At 44.7% G+C, this 20,995-nt stretch overlaps 1 protein-coding gene across 6 annotated transcripts in view; it reads left to right on the plus strand.

Moving 5' to 3' along the window:
• Positions 1-20,995, plus strand: part of SMOC1 (SPARC related modular calcium binding 1) — a 127,975-nt gene that overhangs the window by 91,606 nt on the left and 15,374 nt on the right. For all 6 annotated transcript variants that reach the window (XM_035539743.2, XM_035539738.2, XM_035539737.2 and 3 more), the window contains exons 8-10: positions 9,740-9,932; positions 10,803-10,885; positions 15,285-15,390. In XM_035539743.2, the coding sequence (XP_035395636.1) occupies positions 9,740-9,932; positions 10,803-10,885; positions 15,285-15,390 (382 nt within the window). The remainder of the gene's footprint in view (positions 1-9,739; positions 9,933-10,802; positions 10,886-15,284; positions 15,391-20,995) is intronic.

Consider the following 20,995-nt stretch of genomic DNA (forward strand, 5'->3'; position numbering starts at 1 on the left):
CAGGCTTGTGCGTGGATCTGCACCTCAGACATCCATTTGAGCACACGTTGATGCCTGCAGATAGACTATACGTATTGACACACTTTCCTGCCTTTCTTAGAATGCTCCTGCCAACTTCAAGAGAAAGATCATAGCATTTCTAAGGTGCCACGGATAAGGAGGAGTGGTTTAAAAGTAATGGTTGGACCTCCACTCTAGGTTCCGTCTGGAACAGTGTAGCCCTACTAGACCTCTCCTAAAACCAAAAGTCCTGGTGGCATTTGACAATTATAGAACTGAGGACCCAAATGATTTGCAGGAAGCCATCTGAATAAAAACAGGTTTAGTGGTACATAGAACAGTATCTCCAAAAGTGTCTGCTGTCCCTGACGTTGTCCAAGGAGGCCATGGATATCACCTAATAGAGCACAAGGCTATGAAGGAGCAGAGCTGTGTTTCCAAACCACTGGAAAACCCTGTCCCTCCTGTGAAAGCTTCCTCCTTTTAGTGGTCACCTTAGGGTGGAGAAGTGGCTCTAGACTTCAGTGGGTCTTGGAGAGGGAATGAGTAGATGAAGGGGAGAAGGGAAATGCGCAAGGTTCTGCAGGAATATCAGTAGAGCTTGTGAAGGAACATCATGGAATATCTGAGGTAAATGTTGGCTGTGGCCTCATTACTTTCAAAACCTCATTTTAACAGAGCTATGAGCTGTGTTGTAAGAGTTATGTGCATATTTCTGCATGGAGGGCATGAGTAAAAGCTGCCATCCTCGTGTTCTTTTTCTCTTTGCAGTCCTCACATATTTTGCATTATGCTAGGCTACCAAAATAAAGTGGTCAGTGGGGATCAGCAAGGACATTTTGTGGTACAGTTCAAAGGTGTCTTAGCTGCATGTTTTTCAGTCTGTTGAAACAGTAGCTGGAAAAAATCTGGTAGAATATCCCAAGAGTTGTGTCTGAAGACTCAGGAAAGAAGGGCATGCAGAGGACCTACCCTAAGAGCCAGGCAAAGAGATGGGTCTGTGTGTTTAAACTGCAAGGCAGCCCTCAATCTCCTGGAGCACATGAGGAAGGAAGATGTGTTAAATCGGCTACCCTCGCTCCGGGTGAATGGAAAGGCATTTCTCCAGTTTCACCAGTTGCAATGCAGGGAAGTATGTGATCCTGCTGGCATCATCAGACTCCTGTCTCATTTAATTGAACAGGCCCTGATAGCTGCAGCTATCTGCATAACAGGCCCTGATGTGCTGCAGCTTCTCTTATGTCCAAATCCCATACACTAGGTCACTGAGTTTCCAAAGCCTGAACATTTTGCCCAGAGACAGGCTGGTTCAAGCTAGTGTTCAAGAGTATATGCTAGTGTTCCTGTCAGAGACAGTTCCCTGTGTCTCCTCATCCAGTGCTAAATGCTGCAGGAAAAAGCTGGTCTGTCAGTACATGAAAAGACTCATCAGACAACACACTTGTCTCTTTCTCCACCGCTTTGCTCACCAGCACAAAAGAGGAATGTTACTGTAATTAGGTAGACTGGTCTGATGTATTTCTTACCTGCCTGTGACAGTTTTCAAAAGCTTCTCTTTGGTGCCCTATATTTATGCACTTACAAAACTGTAAAAGTGCTGTGCTCGTATAGTCCAGCCAGCAGAGGTAAGCAAGTTCTCCAACAACTGCCATGCTGGTTGTTCCAAGTACTGTTAAAAACAGGTGTGGAAGTGAAAATAGTTTCCCGGTAAGGTTAAGGCTCCAGTGGAAACACCTATAGCTTCTCATTTTATTGAGTAGCATTCCTTAGTGTGGAAAGAGTGCAAAGAGAAAGAAGTATAGGGAAAATGAATGAATGTGTTCGAAGACAGGTGGCTTATCTCAAAGCTAGGTATACCACAAGCTAACAGGGCTTAGAAACTATGTGGAATGGAAAAGAGGAGTCAGAGAAGAAAAACCACAGACTCTGGGTAGCTTCCTCTCAAATTCACAAGAGTGGTGTCTAAGGTTGAAAGCATTTCTACTGCTGAGGAACTGTCCTGATGTCAAGAACTGAACAGGGCTCCCTCCATTTTGATGCCAACTGTCCCTGCTCAGACTGGAAGCTGTTGTCATCGTGAGGGTATTGCACAGCTACAGCTGTCATACGGTACATGGCAGCCAGATGCTTTAGGAAAATCAGACCCCAAAGTCTGGAAACTTAAACCTGCTCAAATCCCTTGAAGATTTCAGGCTGTGTTTGTAAAGAGAATGCCTCGGTCGTGTAGAATCTGCTGGAGCTTACCATCCTCTGTGAGAAGAGCGGAAAAGACCTGAAGAGGTCGCACAGTTTGTTCCACCTTGATTTAACTCATGATTATACCCAGCTAACAGCAGCTCTGTGCAACCTGTGCCTAAAACGGCAACAGGGATTCCTTCGCCTCTTTGAATGATCAGTTTATCACCAGGGCTTTTTTATATCAAACCTTAAATCTCCTTTCTGCAAGTAAGCTGACTGCTACTTGAACTACCCCTGGGGAAGAAAAAAAATGATCTATGACCATCTCTATTTTTTTTTATATAACAGCTTTTAAATCTCAGAAGACTGAATGTCATCCCTAGACTAAACAAATGGAATTCTTTCAGCATTTTCTCATAGATCAAGTTTCCTAGACCTCTGCCTGTTCACTTTGCTCTCTTCTGCACTGTTGCCAAAAGGTCCACCTCTCCCTCAGCGGGCATTGCCCAGAGGTGGACATGGTTCTGATTTAAAAGCTCATGAGTTGTTAGTGCCTGTTCCTTATGTATGGGGCCCTTGTCACTACATCTCACAACTAGATTTACCTGTTTTGACTTTTGTTGTTTGCAATGTCATGAAGTTGCAGACTTCCTTGCAGTCTACCTAAACTCCTGACCATTTTTTTTCTTCCAAGTGTTGCTGTCTTGCCAGTAATTTCCTTTCCACACGTTGGATTTCTCTTTCCTGGTTATTTTGCTTTGTACTTGTAAGTTTTGATCGTACTGCTTTCAAACCATTTGTCAAGATGACTTTGAATTCTTTCCTGAATTTTCATCTGTAAAATGGATGCTATGTTCCACTAACCAAACTGGCCACTTACTGGAATTTGATGTAAGACACGTCTAATAATCCTTTTAATATGAAATAACTGTTTCACAGAGAGCTTTTGCCTCTTGGAGCATGTTTTTCTTAACCTGCAGCGTTAGGCAACTATCTGACGGTAATTGTATGTAATGTCCCTTTCCCTCATTTGCTTATGAGAGTGACACAACTTATAATATGCTCTAATGAACTAGAATTTAATCAGAGCTTTGTCTAAAGCATTGTTTAGGATCATGCGAATGTTTTCACTTTTTTGCCAGAATGTTGTACTGTAGCCATAAAATAATACTGTCCTCTTTCTGCTGCTAGTCTGGCTACAGCTCTAGGAGGGCTAGAACTCTGACTGACAAACAGGATGGTAGAAAGAGTCCAAGCTCTGTCTGAATGACAGTTGAGTTAGAATTGCTGGGACAGGTTTCAAGATATGCAGGCATGGATCTTTATTCCTGTGTGGTTTAGAAACTGTGGAGCGGGCTCCTTTCCTAGCTGGGCAGCACTTAGTGCCCACAGGTTCTGCATAGCAAGCATGTGTTGAGCACTGAAGGGTGGCTTCTACCTTCAGCAAGTTAACTCTCATCCCTGGGACAGCGCTTCACTCCTTCAACTATTCCTCCTTATTTCAAGCTAGAGGGTAGGTATGAACAGACTTCTCATCACGTTACGCTGGAGGGAATGCAGGGCAGCTCTATCGTTTTGAGCAGAATGAAAATGGTAGGGGAGGGATGTGTTCCCTGGTAGCTTAGGTTTAATGAGCCACTTGGAACAATCTGTTTTTAAAATTATAAGCCACCTGTTGAAACTTTGCATTGTACTTGTTCAGCACTGGAACATGTAGTAACCTCCGTTTCTTCTGTAGCCATACACCTTGAAAAATGAAATTGGGCGAGTGTCAAGGTAAAGGAAGGACTGCTCAACTGGTACAGTGTGGGAGCACCTGCAAGGTTTTTCTTTTTACCTTTATGTTAAATAGAATACCCTGGAAGGACTACAGTCCTAGACAGAACAGGGTGGAGTGGGTAGCAGAACTGATGGCTAACAGAGGTGAGGAGAGATTTATGCTATCCTCATGAGCTGTGTTTGCTCAGCTGTCATTGTGCTCCTAGTAAACACAGAAGGGGTTGTTTCTCTTCCTCCACCCATATCCCTGCTTTGGGGACAGGCAGCTGGTGCCTATTCACTGCCTTTCTTTGGTAGCCCCGCCAGCCCTTGTGAAAGTGCATACCGAAGGCTTTTCACATTCTCTTTCCCTTCCGAGGTGGAAGGGGTGCAGATTTGGGCAGCTGATACCACCTGTGCTGAACCTTCTCTTAGGAATGAGACTGTGCTTTCTGCCTGCAGCCTTTGTGAGCTCCACACCTGGACTGAGGCACCTGCTCTAGAGCAGACCCAGTCCTGTTCACATTAGAGCAACATGCAAGCGCCTTTAAGCTGGTAAACAGGATATGCTAAAATAACCCATTTAAGGCTCCTCTTCTCTGTCAGAGCAGTGTAACAACAGGCTAAATAAAAATGAAAGATCAACCTCATTTAAATTAAGCTTCCCTGGGAGACAAACAAATGCTTTCTCTCACTGGGAGGAAAACTGAGGCACAAAGACACTTAGCCCTTATTTGTGGATTGGCACAGGATGTTAGTAGGAATTTGGCACCAGATATCTCTCTTGCTGCCTTTCATTCTGTACTGCACTAGTTCCTGATGCAGGGGAGAGCTCAGAGCTGAACAAAAAGAAATTTGGGAGAGGCGGGCATTTGATTTTTTTTTGAAATGGTATTTTGAAGTCAGGTCCCTGCTACAGCACTAACAATAGGGGCTGGTCAAGAGTCTTTCAGTAAAAGACCTTTTCCTCCCCTTCCGATGAATGCTTGTTCATTAAAACTGAAGCTTTTTGTGGGAACTCCATGGGAAAAGTTTCTCTGGTCCAGATGGAATTTCTGGTCAAAAGAAGAGAGAGAGGGAAAGAGAAGCAAATCCACCCTGCTCAGGAGTAGCCCATGGCTCTGGGGTTAGGCTATTCCCATAGGTTCAGTAGGGCTGGGGAGAAGCGCAGAGGGAGGTTACACCCTGAGATTTGGAAGGAGGACTCCTAAGGATGTAGGGATCTCTCCAAGGTGGTTGGTTTTGGTGTCATAGTTAGTGTCTCTCTTTTTTTTCTTTTTTCTTTTTTTTTAATAAGAAAAAAAAATCATGTACAGAAGGGCAATATTGAAAAAATAGTCAGCTGTGGTTGGATGAGAAATCTTCCCTGTGTCCCACCCTAACCATCCTCAGCATCCTTGCAGCCCCAGTGCTCGGTGTTTGGTCCTTTGGCTCTGCCAGCAGTGAGAGTTGTTACACATCAGGAGAGCAACCAGGGGAGGCCGCCTGGTCCCCAGAGCAGTGCTTCGCCTGCATCCAGCCCCACAAGCTGAGCATGAGAGCTGTCGAGCCCAAGCCTTTGGTCAGAGGCTGCTAGACACCCTCTCTTCTCAACTTCGTAAGGTAAACAAACACCCTATCTCTTTAATAAACATCTCATTTATTAGACAGTCAGATGAGTCCCTTACCTCATCCATCATTTTTATTTTTATTGTGCAGGCGCTAGATATGTGTTTGAGTGTGTATACTTAAAGGACCAGGAATGAGAGACCTTTTTATGAATCTGACCATGTATTTCTCAGAAGGCCATTACTAGGGGAAAATAGTTGCATAAATAATGTACAACTGCAGATGTCCAAACCCTGCTTTCCTGCAATAGCTCATGGCTTCAGAGACACTACTTTTAAAAATGTTTTAAGGAGTGTTAGAAGCAGTGAGGACTAAGAAGTAACTCAAAGTTAGCATTTTAGAGCTGAGAAGTTAAAGTAAAATGTTTATTTCTGCCAGTGATTCTCTCTTTTGTGTCTGCATGCACACCGTATCTTTTTGTGCTGTCACTGAATTTGTTGTAACCTGGATTTGCTGTCACTGAAAGGTTTTGCTGCCCAGCACCTGCAAGCTGGCAACTGTTACTCAGCTTCTTTGCTGATGGCTGTCATAAGTCAAAGCAGAGATGGCAGAAAATAAGGGAAGGCTGTTTATCACTCACTGATTTGCTGTCTTAAATATTCGTCTCTCTCTAAATGTTTAATATAGGGAAAGGAGGAAAGTCTTTTCTCTGCATCTTTGTCTGCAACCCCCATTAACTGAAACAGGGAATGGGCTTTTAAGTACCCTGCCCATGCAATAAAGATATGCTTCTTTTTGAGATGACAGTTTAATTTCATAGTTGGCATTAAACCTTCTAGCTTAGCCATAGGCTTTCCTTATCCTCCATAAACCTGGCCTTGGCAGCAACAGCGAAGTTTCCAGTAAGCCATCAGACTGGAACAGGCTGACTTGAGTGTGCTGGAGCCAGGATAGCATCTGATGGTCCTTTTGTTACCAGCGAGGCTGTCTTGCAGGGTCACGCTGCATGCGGTTCATGCCAGGTCCCATACTAATACTAGGGAAGCTGATGGTATGGATTTCCCAGCTGATTTTGCTGGCTGTTGGAATATACATCAGTTATTAATATTCATGTTTGTTTTGAAGGGAATTAAGAGCTGTTAGAGTGATAGCTTGGAGGAAAGAGCCTCTCCAGGGGCTGGTGCTAGTTAATACTCTCTTCTGCCTATTAGACGTATGGCACCAAAGGAACTTTCCACAAGTCTGCTGTCAGAGCCACCATTTAATGTCAGCGTAATTGCTGCTTTGATCCCCTCTAGCTCAGGGAAGATAGAGTTGATCAGGAAAAGGTTCAGAGGAGGAGCAACTGGATCAGCTGGGACTCTTCAGCATGTAAGAGATGAAGTAGGAATCCATAAAGCAATGAGAGGCAGTGAGGGAGTGACTGCAGACTGATTTTTCACTGGCTCATCCTTCAGAAAAACTAGGGTAGGCAAACAAAACCAGTTGGAGCCAGGTTTAGATCACACCGAAGTGTGTGCTGCGTTCTACATACAACATGTAGTTGAGCCAAACACTCACTGCGGGGTGTTGTAGTCAATAAAAGTTTATGAGGAGGGATGTGGCAAACTGGTGGAAGTGAAAAGCCATTACTACTTATTGAATGCAAAGTCCTTCTGTTTCTGCAAGTTTCTGATCCATAAGTGGTTGAGACTGGAAGAATACAGGGGAAAATTAAGTATATGCTTTTCCTAGTTCTCTGTTCTCTAAATATCTGCTTTTGGCCACGACTGAAGATGAAACAGACAAGTTGGGCCTTTGTTTTGCCATAGTATGGCTCTTTTGTGTTCTTCAGGGAGCAATGGAATAGATGGGACTTGAGTAGTGGCTGCTTCTACATGCATGCTAGAAAAGAGAAAAATCACATCTCCTTGCTATTTCAGCTGTACTGGTATGATTGTTAACGAAGGGCCACTGAAAACTGGTGACAATGGTGGGGTTTGCATTTTTATATCTGTTTAATATCAGCTGAACAAAACCTGCAAGATCTGTCCTCGCACACCCACTCAGGTATTTTTGTCCAGAGATATTCGTAGTGCTGGTTTTGCAAGACTCAAAAGACCTGAGAGATCTTGGTTTGAATTTGTGCACTCAGGAAGCTTTAGGGATTTAGATCAAAAAATTCCTGGAATGTACTTCTGTCCAGTAGGTATTTGTTGTGTTTTGTTTTGCTTCTTATATAAAACGATGACAGGCAGGGAATTCTGGCCCGGTTTTGCTTCGACAAGCTGCATGAATGCTCCTCCTCACCTGCGGCCCAAGGTGTAAATTGCCACCGGGCAGCCCGCGGGGCCCCCTGTGATGTAAGTGGCTCGTAGGGAGCCTGCAGCCCTCTGCTCAATGGCCTCTCTGTCCACATGCAGCCTGGGAGCAGTCACGGGGCCTTTTTTTTCAGATGTGAAATCTGTCAGCAAAGTGAAGTCAGCTTAAATATCAGCTGAGGCTCGAGCTGCCTTTCGGTTTTTGTTGACTTTATCCCCCTCCTGCTCCCTCCCAATCGAGTTTCTCTCTGCTTGAGTCAGACTTGCCGACACTTAAAAGTTGGCGTTCTGTGTTTCAGTTGTGTGGGTTTGTGTGTGGCAGGCTTGAGGTGCCCTTGAGGAGAGGGAAACCGTGCTGGGTCTTTGAGGCTCCTTTTGGTAGGTGCTGCGGTTCGCTCAGAAACCAGCAGCAGTGCGGCCGGTACCCAAAGCACGCTGTGATGGGGGTGATGCAGCGCAGAACCATGGGTGTTTTGTGTGCTCCTCCTGCTGCTACCAAGCTGAAGGGTGTGAGTGGTGAAACAGCACCCAGCCTGGTCCCCACATGCAGAACAAAAGCTCCTGCCTGTCCTCCCACAATTTGTCACCAAAATATAAGACGTAACCGATGGGGGTGCAGGCAGGCAGGCAAAATACAGGGGGACAGCAAGCGCTGCTGTTTCTGTGCCCAGCCTGTCCCGGAGCAGGGTGCTCAGGTAATGCTGTGGCTGCAGGTTCACAGGATGAACCCCTGGCATCACTGCCTGTCAGTGCTGAAACATTTTGTGTATTGAAAGCTGGAGGTGGTTCCTGGTTTTGACTTTTTACAATGAAAAAAAGGAATAAACTACAAGGGAAAGGAAAGCTAGGGAAGGAGAGAACTTCTGTTCCCACTTGTGGTTTTCATCGCTCTCTTAAGGATAACACTTAGCACTTGTGTTGTTTGTCTTGTTTTTTTGTTTGTTTTGTTTTTAGCCCAGACTTCATATGTTTTAATTCTGTGATCATCAGCTTTGACTGCTTTTCTGTCTTACATGCATGCTTTTTTTCCTCTCGCTGCCTTTGGTGGTTTCCAAGGCTGAAGTCATTTTCCTACTCTTCAAAAGGCCAGAATATTTGAAGACTTCCAGTTGAGAACTTCTGGCTGTTGAGACAAATAGATCTTAGTATCCTACGAATACTCTGTGCATCTCTTACCCCTTTAACAGCTTGTCCACATAAGAAGCAGCAGCGGGGCACCTCTCCATACTTCACTCCTCTGCAGCCGGTGTGGAAGAAGCAGCATTAGGGCTGAAGGTGTTGGGCACCAGGCTTGGTGCATGTCATCTGTGTACTCTGTTCTCTGCTTGATGACGTCCTTGGTAATATTCTTTCCTGTGGAATAAGCTGCTGAGGTACAGGGTCCTACCTACCTCAGGGCGGATGGTTAAGAAGAAAGTGTTGGTTGGGTGTCCTTGACTTTCCAAGTGGGAACCATGGTGGAGTGTGCTGGAGAGGTGCTGGCAGTGTAGGGAGAATGGGATATCCCACTCTGTGCCCCTCAGGTGCTCTATGTTCTGGATAAATTGGTGTTAAAATGGTACCGTTCTGCTCTCTTGGGCTCATGCTGGAGGGATGCTATTGAGAAAGAAGAGTACACTGCATTCTGGAGGAAGAGATGCTGGGAGTAGGGCAGGCTGAAAACCTGGGTGAACAGGAACAGTTTTCTTGCTCTCCCTGGCTTGCTGGACATATAGCTGTCAATGTCTATAATCCCTAATCTTGTAGCATTATAATTGATTGTAGGAAGAAGTTCTCAACCCTCAAGTCTCTCGTTCCCTAGGGTGCAGGGTTGTAGGCATACTGGTGGTTACTGGGAAGAAAAAGCACAAAGATCTCCTGTTGCGAAGGGTATCCCTGACTTGCTGAGCTGAGGAAGGTGATCTTGATTTGACTTCATTTCTCTGTTCCCCTCCAACCTCCCTCCTGTCTTCTAGAGAAAGTTCACTCCTGCGACCAGGAAAGGCAAAGCGCCCTGGAGGAGGCCAGGCAGAACCCCCGTGAGGGTATCGTCATCCCCGAGTGTGCTCCGGGAGGGCTCTACAAACCAGTGCAGTGCCACCAGTCAACTGGGTACTGTTGGTGTGTCCTGGTGGACACAGGACGCCCCCTGCCTGGTACTTCCACTCGGTAAGAGCTGTAAGCCTGGTGAGATGCCTGCCTAGAGGAGATGAGATATGAAGAAAATAGTATTGCTGTACCAGATAAGTTCCTGCGTCTACAGCAGTGAGCTCTGTGCTACTGCCTTCCCTAGAGCTACCAATGCCTTATGTGATGTGTTGATGTTGTTGAGTATCCTCAACTTATCCTTTCCAGTTAAGTACCCTGCAAAATAGCTTTTTGTTTTGTTTTCTGGCTTGCAGCTTTTTTGTGGTAGCAGGAGCCAGTCTTCTGCTCAAAGTACAGGTCATCTGTATGAGTTGTGAGAAGTACCTGTGTTGCATTATGCTCTGCTTTATATTTCTGTGCTTATATTTCAGCCATTTAGATCCTGACCAGAACAGATTTAGAAGGCTTCTCAGTTGTGCATTAACAGATTTTAAGCAAAGGGTAGATTTGATCTTTTTGCTGCCCTGTATCTTAAAACTACTTGGGGAATATTTTCTCACTTGGGGGTTCAGAAACAAATTGCCACTCTGGAAAGCTATAAAAAACTGTCCAGTAGGGGCTGGGACCTAAACTCTACTAGACACAGTAATTCTGCAAAACATGGACATTTCTGGAAAAAAAAGCACAATCTGTGCCCACAGTAGTTGGAAGAGGGCCTTGTGTTGTTTGTGGGTTTCAGTTGGTACTGGATTATGGAGTATGCTCCCACTCCTCTCTCCATGTCCTGTTGCTGTTACTGACTGTCCATAAGCAGAGAGATGCTTGAGAGTCACATTTCTTTTGCAGGTTTGTTTCCCCTGTAGTGAGCAGATTAGATGACCCCCCTAGCAAGCACCTGATGACACTAAAGCTATATCACATAGCTCAGCATCTGCTGTTCTTCTTTTTCAGCTATGAGACCCCAGTGTGTGAAAGTGATGCCAGATCGAAGAGCACAGAGGTTGATGATCCCTTCAAGGACAGAGAGCTTCCAGGTCAGTGAGGAACAAAATCCTGCCTCTGTCTACTCTGCTCATCTCATTTTGGGACCCTCAAGAGGCCGAGAAGCCTCTTGTTGAGATGGGGGATTTCCCTCACTGTGCTTGTTTTACCATGGGTTTAATTCTGTGTTATTTTGGATAACTTGGAGAGACTGGGAGTGTTCTGGGGGCTGGTTTATTGCCTATCTGCCCTTCCTTTAAAACACGTCTGAGATCAGAATTGTAGGGGAAAAAAAAAACAACAAAAAAATGGTTGCCTGGAGGCCCCCTGGGGAAAGAATGTGCTTGGCATTTAAATTTTTATTTATTTTTTTTAAAGCCTGGCCAGGATAGTATCCTTTCCATTTAGCAGGGCTTTTCAGCGGCTTGATGGCCCTGTGAGCAATGGTGGACACAAAAGTCAATTGTCAGTGGACCAACTGGCTCCCTGACCCTGCAGGGACTGGCAGGACAGTATTTGTGGTGCACTGAGGTCACTTACTTAATGCTGCATGTTTACTTATCTGAACAAGATTCCTGGCTTTCTACTTGGGGCTTACTTTATCTCCCACTGCTGTTCGCTTTCTGTTCATCTTTCTCCTCTTAACAAAATGACAACTCATAATTTACTGTTTGCATATCTTATTTCTGTTAGGAAGAGGTGCTGGGCATAGGTGTCTGAGCAGCTCTTAAAAATGCCATCCTACCTGCCTGTGCTCTGCTTTTTCTTCCCTCTGCCTTTGTAAGGAGCAGAGTGAGGAGCCCTCACTGAGAGATCAGCCATTGCTCTCCTGGGTGGGGAATAGCTGCTCAAAACCAGAAGCTACAATGGTGATACAATCCTCTCCACCATGAAGGGAGCACTGGAGACCAGAAACTCCGCAGAAAGAGCTGGTAACACTTCTCTTTTTTTATGGCTCTTTCTAGGACCAACATAAAGTGAGTTATCCCTGAGCAGGTTAGCAAAGGAAATGAGATTTGTTCCAGATTTTACGTCCACATCTCCTTCTGCTCTCCTTCTGCTGGCTCTTGACGTTGGGCCCCATAGCTCTCTGCTTAGCAGTGCTGCCCTCAGCAGGGCTGTCTACTATGCTGCTGCTCATTTTCACAAGTCATGTAGAAATTTCCTATATGCCTCCTCCTCACGTTTGAATGAAATTGGCCAATTGGCTTGAGTATTACTTTGGGGGGTGAGGGAAGGGGGAGGGAAACCAGCAGACCAGCTATAAGTGATTGCATTAAGGCTCATTTCCTTAGGAAATCATAGTAAAATAGAATAACCTTGGTTCCTTTCTTCTCCGTCCCCTTCTCCCCTTGCTTTACTGCCTTTCCCTGCATTTCCCCTCTGCCTTCCCAGAATTCAGTGGAAATCCTTTACTTTGGGTCTCTTTCTTTGAGAGTCTCTGTCTGATCTCTCAGGAAGACAGAATGGTTTCTTCTTCCTTCTTCTGTGCTGCAGCTGGATGGGGCATAGGAACTACACGAGGCACAAGAGGACACGTGTAGGATGATCTGTAGCTTAGTGGTCTGGTCCCAGCATCAGACTCCAGGAGAGTTCCCCCCTCAGCTCAAGCCACTTTTCTTTACCTGAGTGCACTTCAGCTCTGTGCTCGGATGTATGGTTCCTGTCCCTGATGGATTCCATCACTAGAAATACGATGGAGAGATTAGGAGATGGAGGAGGAGAGTTAACAATCCTGGTTTGTCTGTCTGGAAGATGCTGTGCTCAGTTGCCTTTTGATGCAGACTTGAGGTTTGAAGGGACAAAAGGAAGACTCAGGGAACTACAGGCCAGTCAGTCTCAGCTCTTTGCCCAGCAAGATCATGGAGCAGATCCTCCTGGAAACTATGCTAAGGCACTTGGAAAATAAGGAGGTGATTGACAGCCAACACGGCTTCACTAAGGGTAGATCATGCCTGGCAAATCTGGTGGCCTTCTACAATGGGATTACAGCAGTAGTGGATATTGGAAGAGCAACTGATATGATCTACCTGGACTTGTGCAAAGCTTTTGACACTGTCTTCCATGATGTCCTTGTCTCTAGATTGGATTGACATGGATTTGATGGATGGACCACTTGGTGGGTAAGGAATTGGCTGGATGGTCACACTCAAAGAGTTGTGGTCCACAGCTCAGTGTCCAAGTGGAGATCAGTGACAACTGGTGTTCCTCAGGTGTTGGTATTGGGACCGGTGCTGTTTAACATCTTTGTCAGGGGCATGGACAGTGGGATTGAATGCATCCTCAGTAAGTTTACCAATGACACCAAGTTGTGTGGTATGGTTGACACGCTGGAGGGAAGGGATGCCACCCTACAGGGGACCTGGACAGGCTTGAGAGGTGGGCCTGTGCGAACTTCATGGAGTTCAACAGTGCCAAGTGCAAGGTCCTGCATCTGGGCTGGGGCAGTCCCAAACATGAATACAGGCTGGGCAGAGAACGGATTGAGAGCAGCCCTGAGGAGAAGGACCTGGGGATGTTGGTGGATGAGAAGCTCTGCATGAGACAGCAATGTGCAACTACAAAAGGGTAGGTTTAGATTAGTTATTTGGAGGAAATTCTTTACTCAGAGAGTGGCAAGGCACTGGAGCAGGTTGTGCAGAGAAGCTGTGGATGCCTCACCCCTGTTAAGTGTTCGAAGCCAGGTTGGATAGGGCTTGGAGTAACCTGGTCTGGTGGGAGGTGTCTCTGCCTATGGCAGGGGGGTTGGAATTAGATGTTCTTTAAGGTCTCTTCCAACCCAAACCATTCTGTGATTCATTAGCTGTTCTTGTATGTAAAAAATTCCCTAGTGAGTCAGAAGAGGCTAAGGTGGGAGAGACATGAGCACAAATTGTTACACACCTACATGTACCCTCTTCACAAACTGTGTCATGTCTGCTTTCACAAGAGCCAGAAGAAAGAAGGAAGGAACGTGTTGCTTGCACATAGCAAATGGCAAGTTGCTAATTCCTGCAGATGGTGAGATGCTGAGGCCCCAGGGAGATGACTTCTAGCAAATGGTTTTTCAACCTTCTCATTACTGCAACAAAAAGCTCCTTTAAGTGAGTGGTCTCCTCTGGCTGCCATAGCAGCTTACCCATTACAATGCTGACATTTTCTGGACCATGTGCCAAATGAGTGCCGAGGGGTGTGCGTGTGTGTAATACGCATAATATGGAGACAGGCTAGGGACTGTTGGTTAGCTGTTGCAGAGAACAGAGCCTGTAATACTGCAAAGGAGGGAGTTTTGTCAGATCAATTTGCAAGCTGCTTTCAGCTGTCAAGGGATTATAGTAGGTTTCTGCTGCTCTGTTTGGGGTACACGTGCTTCTCTGCTTGCCTGGGAAAGGCAGAAAGTGTTAACATTGCTACTTGTTACTAAGGCGATACTGTTTTTTGGTAATGCTCTCCTAGGTGAATAAACAGTGTAGTAAACAGTGGTTTTGGGAAAGGGAAGAGGTAAGTGAGGTGGTGATGGCTTTGGTGTCACATCAGAGAAGACAACGGAATTGGGAGGTGATGGGTTTGTGACAGTGGCTCTGGAGGTGATGGGTAGAAGTTAAGTATGTTTGTTCTTTGGTAGGCTAGAGCAATTGTTACGGTATTAATGTGGTAGTAAATGAAGCATGCTTTTCCTCCTTTAAAAAGCAAGAAAACTGCATAGCTTGCCTCATAAAGGTGGGGAGATGAAGATTTTTGTCTCAGTTCTGTCATTGGAGGCTGACAGGAGACTCCGTTGTTCTGAGTTTATAGCAGAAGGGAACTGGATGGCCTCAGGACTAAGTCGTGGAAATGGTTACCAAGCTTGTCTTCAGCGCACTTTGTCCAATTCCTGCCTAAACCAGCAGTGACTGGGGTCTGTTGCCACGTGATGACTCGGTCTGACATAGTTCCCATGCAGCGTGGTCATGAAAAGAACTGAATTATTGTGGTAGCTCCCGGCAGGCAGCACTCTCTGTGCCTGAAGAGGAGAGTACAAGCAGCAGTGCTCATTTTGGCCCACGCTTTAAGAAACTTTAAGCTGTCAGTTAGGACCTCAGAACAGACGTGTTTTCAAAGCAAGATGACCCAGGAGGTAATGAGTTGTTTTGTAAACTTCTCTACAAGTGTCACCATGGGAACTCCATCTGCCAGGCCCTTCCAGCACATCCCTGTGGTTATGCTGGTAGGGAACTGGGAGAGGCCGTCCAGCCAACCACATGGCCTTCCTGCCAGATATTGTTGGTGACTGTGTGTGTGCTGGACAAAAGCTGCAGGACAAATTGCCACGCAGAGAAACCCACTGAGGGATTCTTTTGCCTTTCCTTAGGGACTGTGATGATGGCTGCCACGTTCCAAACAAATGAGGGGTTCTGGCTGATCCTTGCTGCAGTGCGTTAGGAGACCGGTCTTCTGTGTTCTTGCATTGAACCTCCTCTTTTCTTTCTACAGGCTGCCCAGAAGGGAAGAAAGTTGAATTTATTACCAGCTTACTTGATGCTCTCACTACGGACATGGTACAGGCTATTAACTCAGCGGCACCTACTGGGGGTGGGAGGTGAGTCCGGAAAGCACTCGGGCTGAACCCACCAAGGTGGCTGCAGAGCTGTGGGTGCCCATGAGGTGGGGGCGGGAGGGAAAGGTGATGCTCTGAGCTGATTCCCACTGATCTGGATTGCTGGGAGACGAACTAATGCTGTATCTTCAGAGGCTGCTCTGTCATGTCATCGTAGTCTGGGGTGCCTCCTCCCACCCCTCCTCCCTGGCAGCTGTTCCACCATAAAGGTTAGTATAGCCCATTTGAAGTGTGAAATGAGAGCTCAGTGGGAGGAAGTGGCTTGTTCTTTTGTCCCCTGGTGCATGAAAAGACCTAATAAAATGCAAATGGATTGACAGAGGCCGTGTGGCCTAGTGGCTACCATGGGGAGTGAAGAATGTGAACAGAATCCTTGGCAGCACTAGCACTGCTGTTTTGCTGTGGGGCTGAAGCCAGTCTGCAGATGAGGAGAGAAGCTGTTTTTCATGACCCTCCCGTCAGACCAGCTGCCTCTTCATCCTTCTTGGAAGAAGCAGCAGGTCAGGCCTGTTGAAAGAGGTGGGCAGAAGTCTGCTTTTCTGGGGAACTGGAGAAAAGCTGAGGTCTTGTCTCCCCCTTCTGCTTGATGATAGGAAATCCCCTTAGTGCAGCAGCTGCAATGCTGCAGCATGCCATGCCTACTGAGAACGGACTGCGGTTTGAAAAGAAGTGCTGTATTGCCTTGATTAGGCAAGACTTCTATGGTTCTGGATTCCCCTGACTATAAAAGGGGACAGTGCTAGCTTAGCACGCAGGGATGCCACAACACATAATGTGCTCGTGTTCATACGGGTATAGAGATGAAGGAGGTGCCTCTGTGCGTGTTACTTCCAATGTTTTGAGAGTAATATTGGTTCCCTTGCTCTCCTCTTTCAAAACGCAAAAGGAAGAAGCAATGCCATGTTTAAATGCTCAAGACAAAAACTTCCTGGGTGGCACCTTTGAGCCTCTTGTTTTCAGGATGGATTGCTTGTGAACCCATATGTTTCTAACTTTGCATTTGGACCTTGCAAATTGGGCTGGTGGCTGAGTGCCTGCACATGGAATATTCTGTAACCTTTTGAGTTAGCAGTATATGCCTAGCACGTCTGTATTCGTATAAACAGGATGAAAAATGCCCCAAGGATGGGAAATACGTCGTTCTCTCCCAGCCATAAGCATTCCAATGTCAATTTTGTGTAATTTGCATGGTTCAAATGCAGTGGGTAGGGGTGGCAGGAAGCCCTGGAGAGTATTTGATATTTATTTGGCATCTTTGGCACAGGGACTGAAACCCAGCCAATGTAATCATCACTCTTAAAATAAAGCTTAATATAAACCAATATTGTAGAGACCAGAGATATATGCCCCCACTGTACTTCTATAAACCCAGCAGGCTTGCTTCCTAATGTTCCCCAAGCTTTGTGTATTTCTCAGCTTTGAATAGAGGCCTTTCTGGCAGAATTTTTCACTGCCCAGCTCTTCACACAGTCATCATCTTGATTTATTTTCAGCTCCAGTGTCGGCAGCCCAGTTGCAAGGGGAAAAAGAAATCTTTTAGCAGTCTGTCCTTTGTAAGGCGAGAGATTGCTACCACCCAAATATTCTGCCTGCCTGCAGCCATGATTAAATTCGGGAAACTGCTCTGGTGTAAACTTTCATGTGCATCAGTTAGGGTAGGTGCAGAACCCAAAGAGTATGTGTCAAGATTTTCCATCCCGCCATGATATCATGAGACCATTTATTTTGGAAAAAAAAAAAAAGGCATTTCAAGGAATTTTAGATACTTAAATAAAAATTTAATCAGTACAGCTTTCATTTTGTGTGAGCTTGCAGAGCTGAGAAGCTGTCTCTGTGCAATGAATCCTGCTTTCCAAGTTTCCCAATGTGGGAAATGTCCAGAGTCTTCTCTTTAGGAACATCTGGAAGTTTACTGGGTGACCTAACTTCACTTTGGCACTAGAAATGAAAGTTCTTTTCCATGGGTATTTTGCCCATATGGCTAATCAACTCATTTCTAGGCTTAAGAACTAACAAAATATTTGATTTATGACAGTGCTCATCCTGTACCTCCCTGGCCCAGGTTTGCTGAGAAGGTGATGTTGAAAACGAAAGCAGGTGGTCTGTTTTTTCTTAATGTCAGCTGAGGCATTTGTGTTTGTGAGGAGAGCTTCACTTATCTCAGGCTCTTCTCCATCTCCATCATAATGATGGCAGAACAGGTGCTGTATTTAAACATGTACTAGTTTCCTCTGTAGCTGACCTCTTTCTGTTCCTTTACAGCATTTTTGTTTCTTCTGTTCATTATTTCATCTTCTGGGGCTCTTTTAGAAGCTGAACAAATGAAGCTGGTAATCTAAAGTACTTTTAAAATGTATTATCAGCAAAGCTTATGCCTGTTGCAGAGGGAAGGCCAGGCAAACTTGATGCAAACAAGCTGTATCCCCAGGCCAGTTGGCCCCTTCTATTGTCCCATGTGTTTTAAGTGCAGAGTGGACGTTTTGGGTGGGTGGACTGAATGTAGGGCCTCACTTCCAGAATGGGGACGGAATTGATGCAGTACCCCAAACTGACTAGTTAAGTGCATTGAACTCTGGATATGAGCTTGCAGTGTGGGGCTGTGGCAAAAAACGAACAAGTAGCAAGTACGAGTTTTAGGGAACAGGGGTGTATTTCCATTTCTTCATGGCAGCAGGGAGATGTTACTGGCCTACAATATGCACCTTTAGTATTAACATTAAAATAGGGAACCAGAGAAGAGCCTTGCCAAAGTTTTAAGGGCTGAAAAAGCCTAACAGTGAGAGTCTTAAGGAGTTCAGGCTTCCTTAGTGTATTAAAAGAAAGAAAAAAAGGTTGAAAGATGATTACTGATAATCTGAGTATCTCCATAGGGACAAAAGCTCTGCAGGCTCTTTGTTCTTAACAGGGAAGAACATGATCAGCTGAATATAAACAAACTTGTGATCAAAATTTCTTTAAAGCGAGGGCATTTGTAAGGCGGAATGAAGTAATGAGGGAAGTGATGGATTCCCTCTCTCTAAGGCTTTCATCTTAGGCCTGATGCCTTTCAGAAAGACTTGCTTTCGTCAACCCAAGTTATGGTCTTAAAAGTAATTTGATTCACGTTCTGTGCCTATGATATACAGGAAATGAGATTAGATGACCCCACAGCTTTCAGTCTGAACCTGAATATGTGGAGTGAAAACTTCCTGTGTTTGCTGAGTGTCTTCAAGACTTTACCTATATGTGCTGCAAAGCTATCCATGGCGTTGCAATTAGTGTGTTATTACTTTTTCTTTGGGGGAAAGGAGGAACATGAGGAGAAATGATAGAGATCTGCCTTTAGAGCACTACGTAGAGCTGTGCTAAACTGCACACTTTATACTTGGCACACACGAAAACAATCTAGTAGCAGCAAAGTGAGGCTGTACAATTTGGATTGCTGCAGGCAATGTAAGTAAAACCTGATAAGACCTTTTTTTTATTGGGCATGCTTAAAACAACCTTGTAATCCCTTATAGGTCTTGTCTCGTTTAAGCAAGTTCAAAGCTATTGACTTTAATTGAGTTACTCTTGCTTTACAATAATGTAAATGAGATGAGAACTTCCCTTCCTCGTGGCCCTGGTTTATATTACAGCAAAATAGCCAAATAGACTTCATTTAGACTTTTGAAACAGAAAATCTCTGGTAAAATTCATTCTTAATTTTAAGTTTATGTAATAACTCCAAGGCACATCTTGTTACTGTATGTTTTCAAAGTAATTAAGGGAGCGCTTGTAGGAAATGAGTTTATTAACCAGTGTTTGGTATCCTTTTTGAAAAGATTCATAGTTGAAATTGTTCATGTATAAATCCTATATAATAGGAGCATCACTTTTTTTTTTTTTTTATCACTTTAATACATCTTATTCTATTTTCTAAGTCAGAGAAAATAAAATGTGTGTCACGCTCACATCACATGGGGTCTAAACTAGAATATCTAAAAGGGAATCCCAGCCTAGGTTTACCCGACCTAAGAAACTATTCCTTGATTCAGAATTTTAATTGCCCAAATGTGTGCACTATAGCTTGTTACATCATCAGCAAAAATATTAATGCCCTGTGGAGTTTTAGGTTAAAAGGACAGCTTACGACAGCCACCCTTATCATGTAACCCGGTAGCTGTGTGCCTTCATTTTAAGTTGCCAATTATTTCCCATGTAATAGCCCTAAAATGTACTTCAGAAAATTGCCCTCAAGGTTCCCTTTCATGCTGCAGTTGAGCAGTTTGAAGCAGGCTCAGTAAAGCTCAGCACATCTCTGGGGTGTTCTGAAGTTGCACCATGTTTTAATAAAGATTGACACTTTCAAACAGTATGGGGAAGTTAATGCCCAACTCCTATTGCAATTCAATGGAAGTTAGATATGAAATTCTCTTTATGCTCCTATGGAAATCCTAGCCTAATTGAAGATATGACAGAGTTCATGCAAGAGGAGGATCTTTTAAAAGTCAATGAGGAGTGAAGGGAGCTGATTTTTAAACCTTCTAAATGATTTATTCCACGATCTTCAGAAAAGTTGTGTTCAGAATAATGTTTCATATACAACTTAGCCGGAAGGAGGAGAGAAAGAAACTGGGTCTGTAACAGGAAGATAGCTTCAGTTTTAACTGTAGAGGAATTATGCATTCCCCATAATGAATTTGGACTGTGCACTAACCTTTTGTTTAGTCTGAACACAGCTTATTTTTTTGTTAGCTTCTTGACTCTTTCACTACAGGAAAGGGAGAATAAGAAAACAAACACACAATCCTTTTCACAATTTCATTAAAGTAATCTTCTTTGATTCAAGCCATGTTCCATGGTTAGGACTTAGAGCTTTATGAGAGACAACCGCAAAGAACAACAAAAGGGAGCAGAGCAAGAAGAACCGTGAATTTTACCTCAGTTTGTTAAACTCTTACCACTTCCCACTACTCCCCCTAGGAACCTTGGAGGGCATCATCAGTGTTCTCATGGGCATTGGCTGGCAAGACCAGCCCTAACATTTCTGTAGCTTCCATCCATCCTTCATTCAGCAACAGCACCAAAGCGAGGCATACATCCTTGCAAGCTACTTTCAAGTCTTAGAAACTTACAGCTTTAAATCCTGTAGGCTTCCTGACTACAAACATACCTTATGTGTTAGGGAGCTGGACTAACTTTTTTTTTTCTACTCTGTTGCTTCTGCTAGTAGCTTCTCACACGTCAGTGTACCTTCATCCTGGAATTAGCTCCATTTGGTTTATAGTCCCTGTTTGCTGTCTGTAGTTAGGTGATGTTAGGCTGGTCTTAATCCCCTTTCCTCCTCCTGCCTCAGCCATTCTTGTTGCTGAATAAAGTTTGTATTACAAAGGAACAGGTTTTCTAAAGATCTTCAAACAGCTTATCATCTGCTGGGAACTTAGAGCTGGCAACCTTGCTTTCTCCCAAAGCAGTATTTTGTATTTGGGTTTTCTGTCACTGCAACAATATTGAGTGTGCAGTTGCATGCAGCGGGGCTGCACATGGGCAGAGGGGTGGCTTTGGTAGGAATGGACTTCAGTTACTCAGTAAAATTTAGTGGGGCATGTTAAACTTTGACGGTACG

This window comes from Cygnus atratus, chromosome 5 (assembly GCF_013377495.2).
Source record: "Cygnus atratus isolate AKBS03 ecotype Queensland, Australia chromosome 5, CAtr_DNAZoo_HiC_assembly, whole genome shotgun sequence".
Taxonomy (NCBI): Eukaryota; Metazoa; Chordata; class Aves; order Anseriformes; family Anatidae; genus Cygnus; species Cygnus atratus.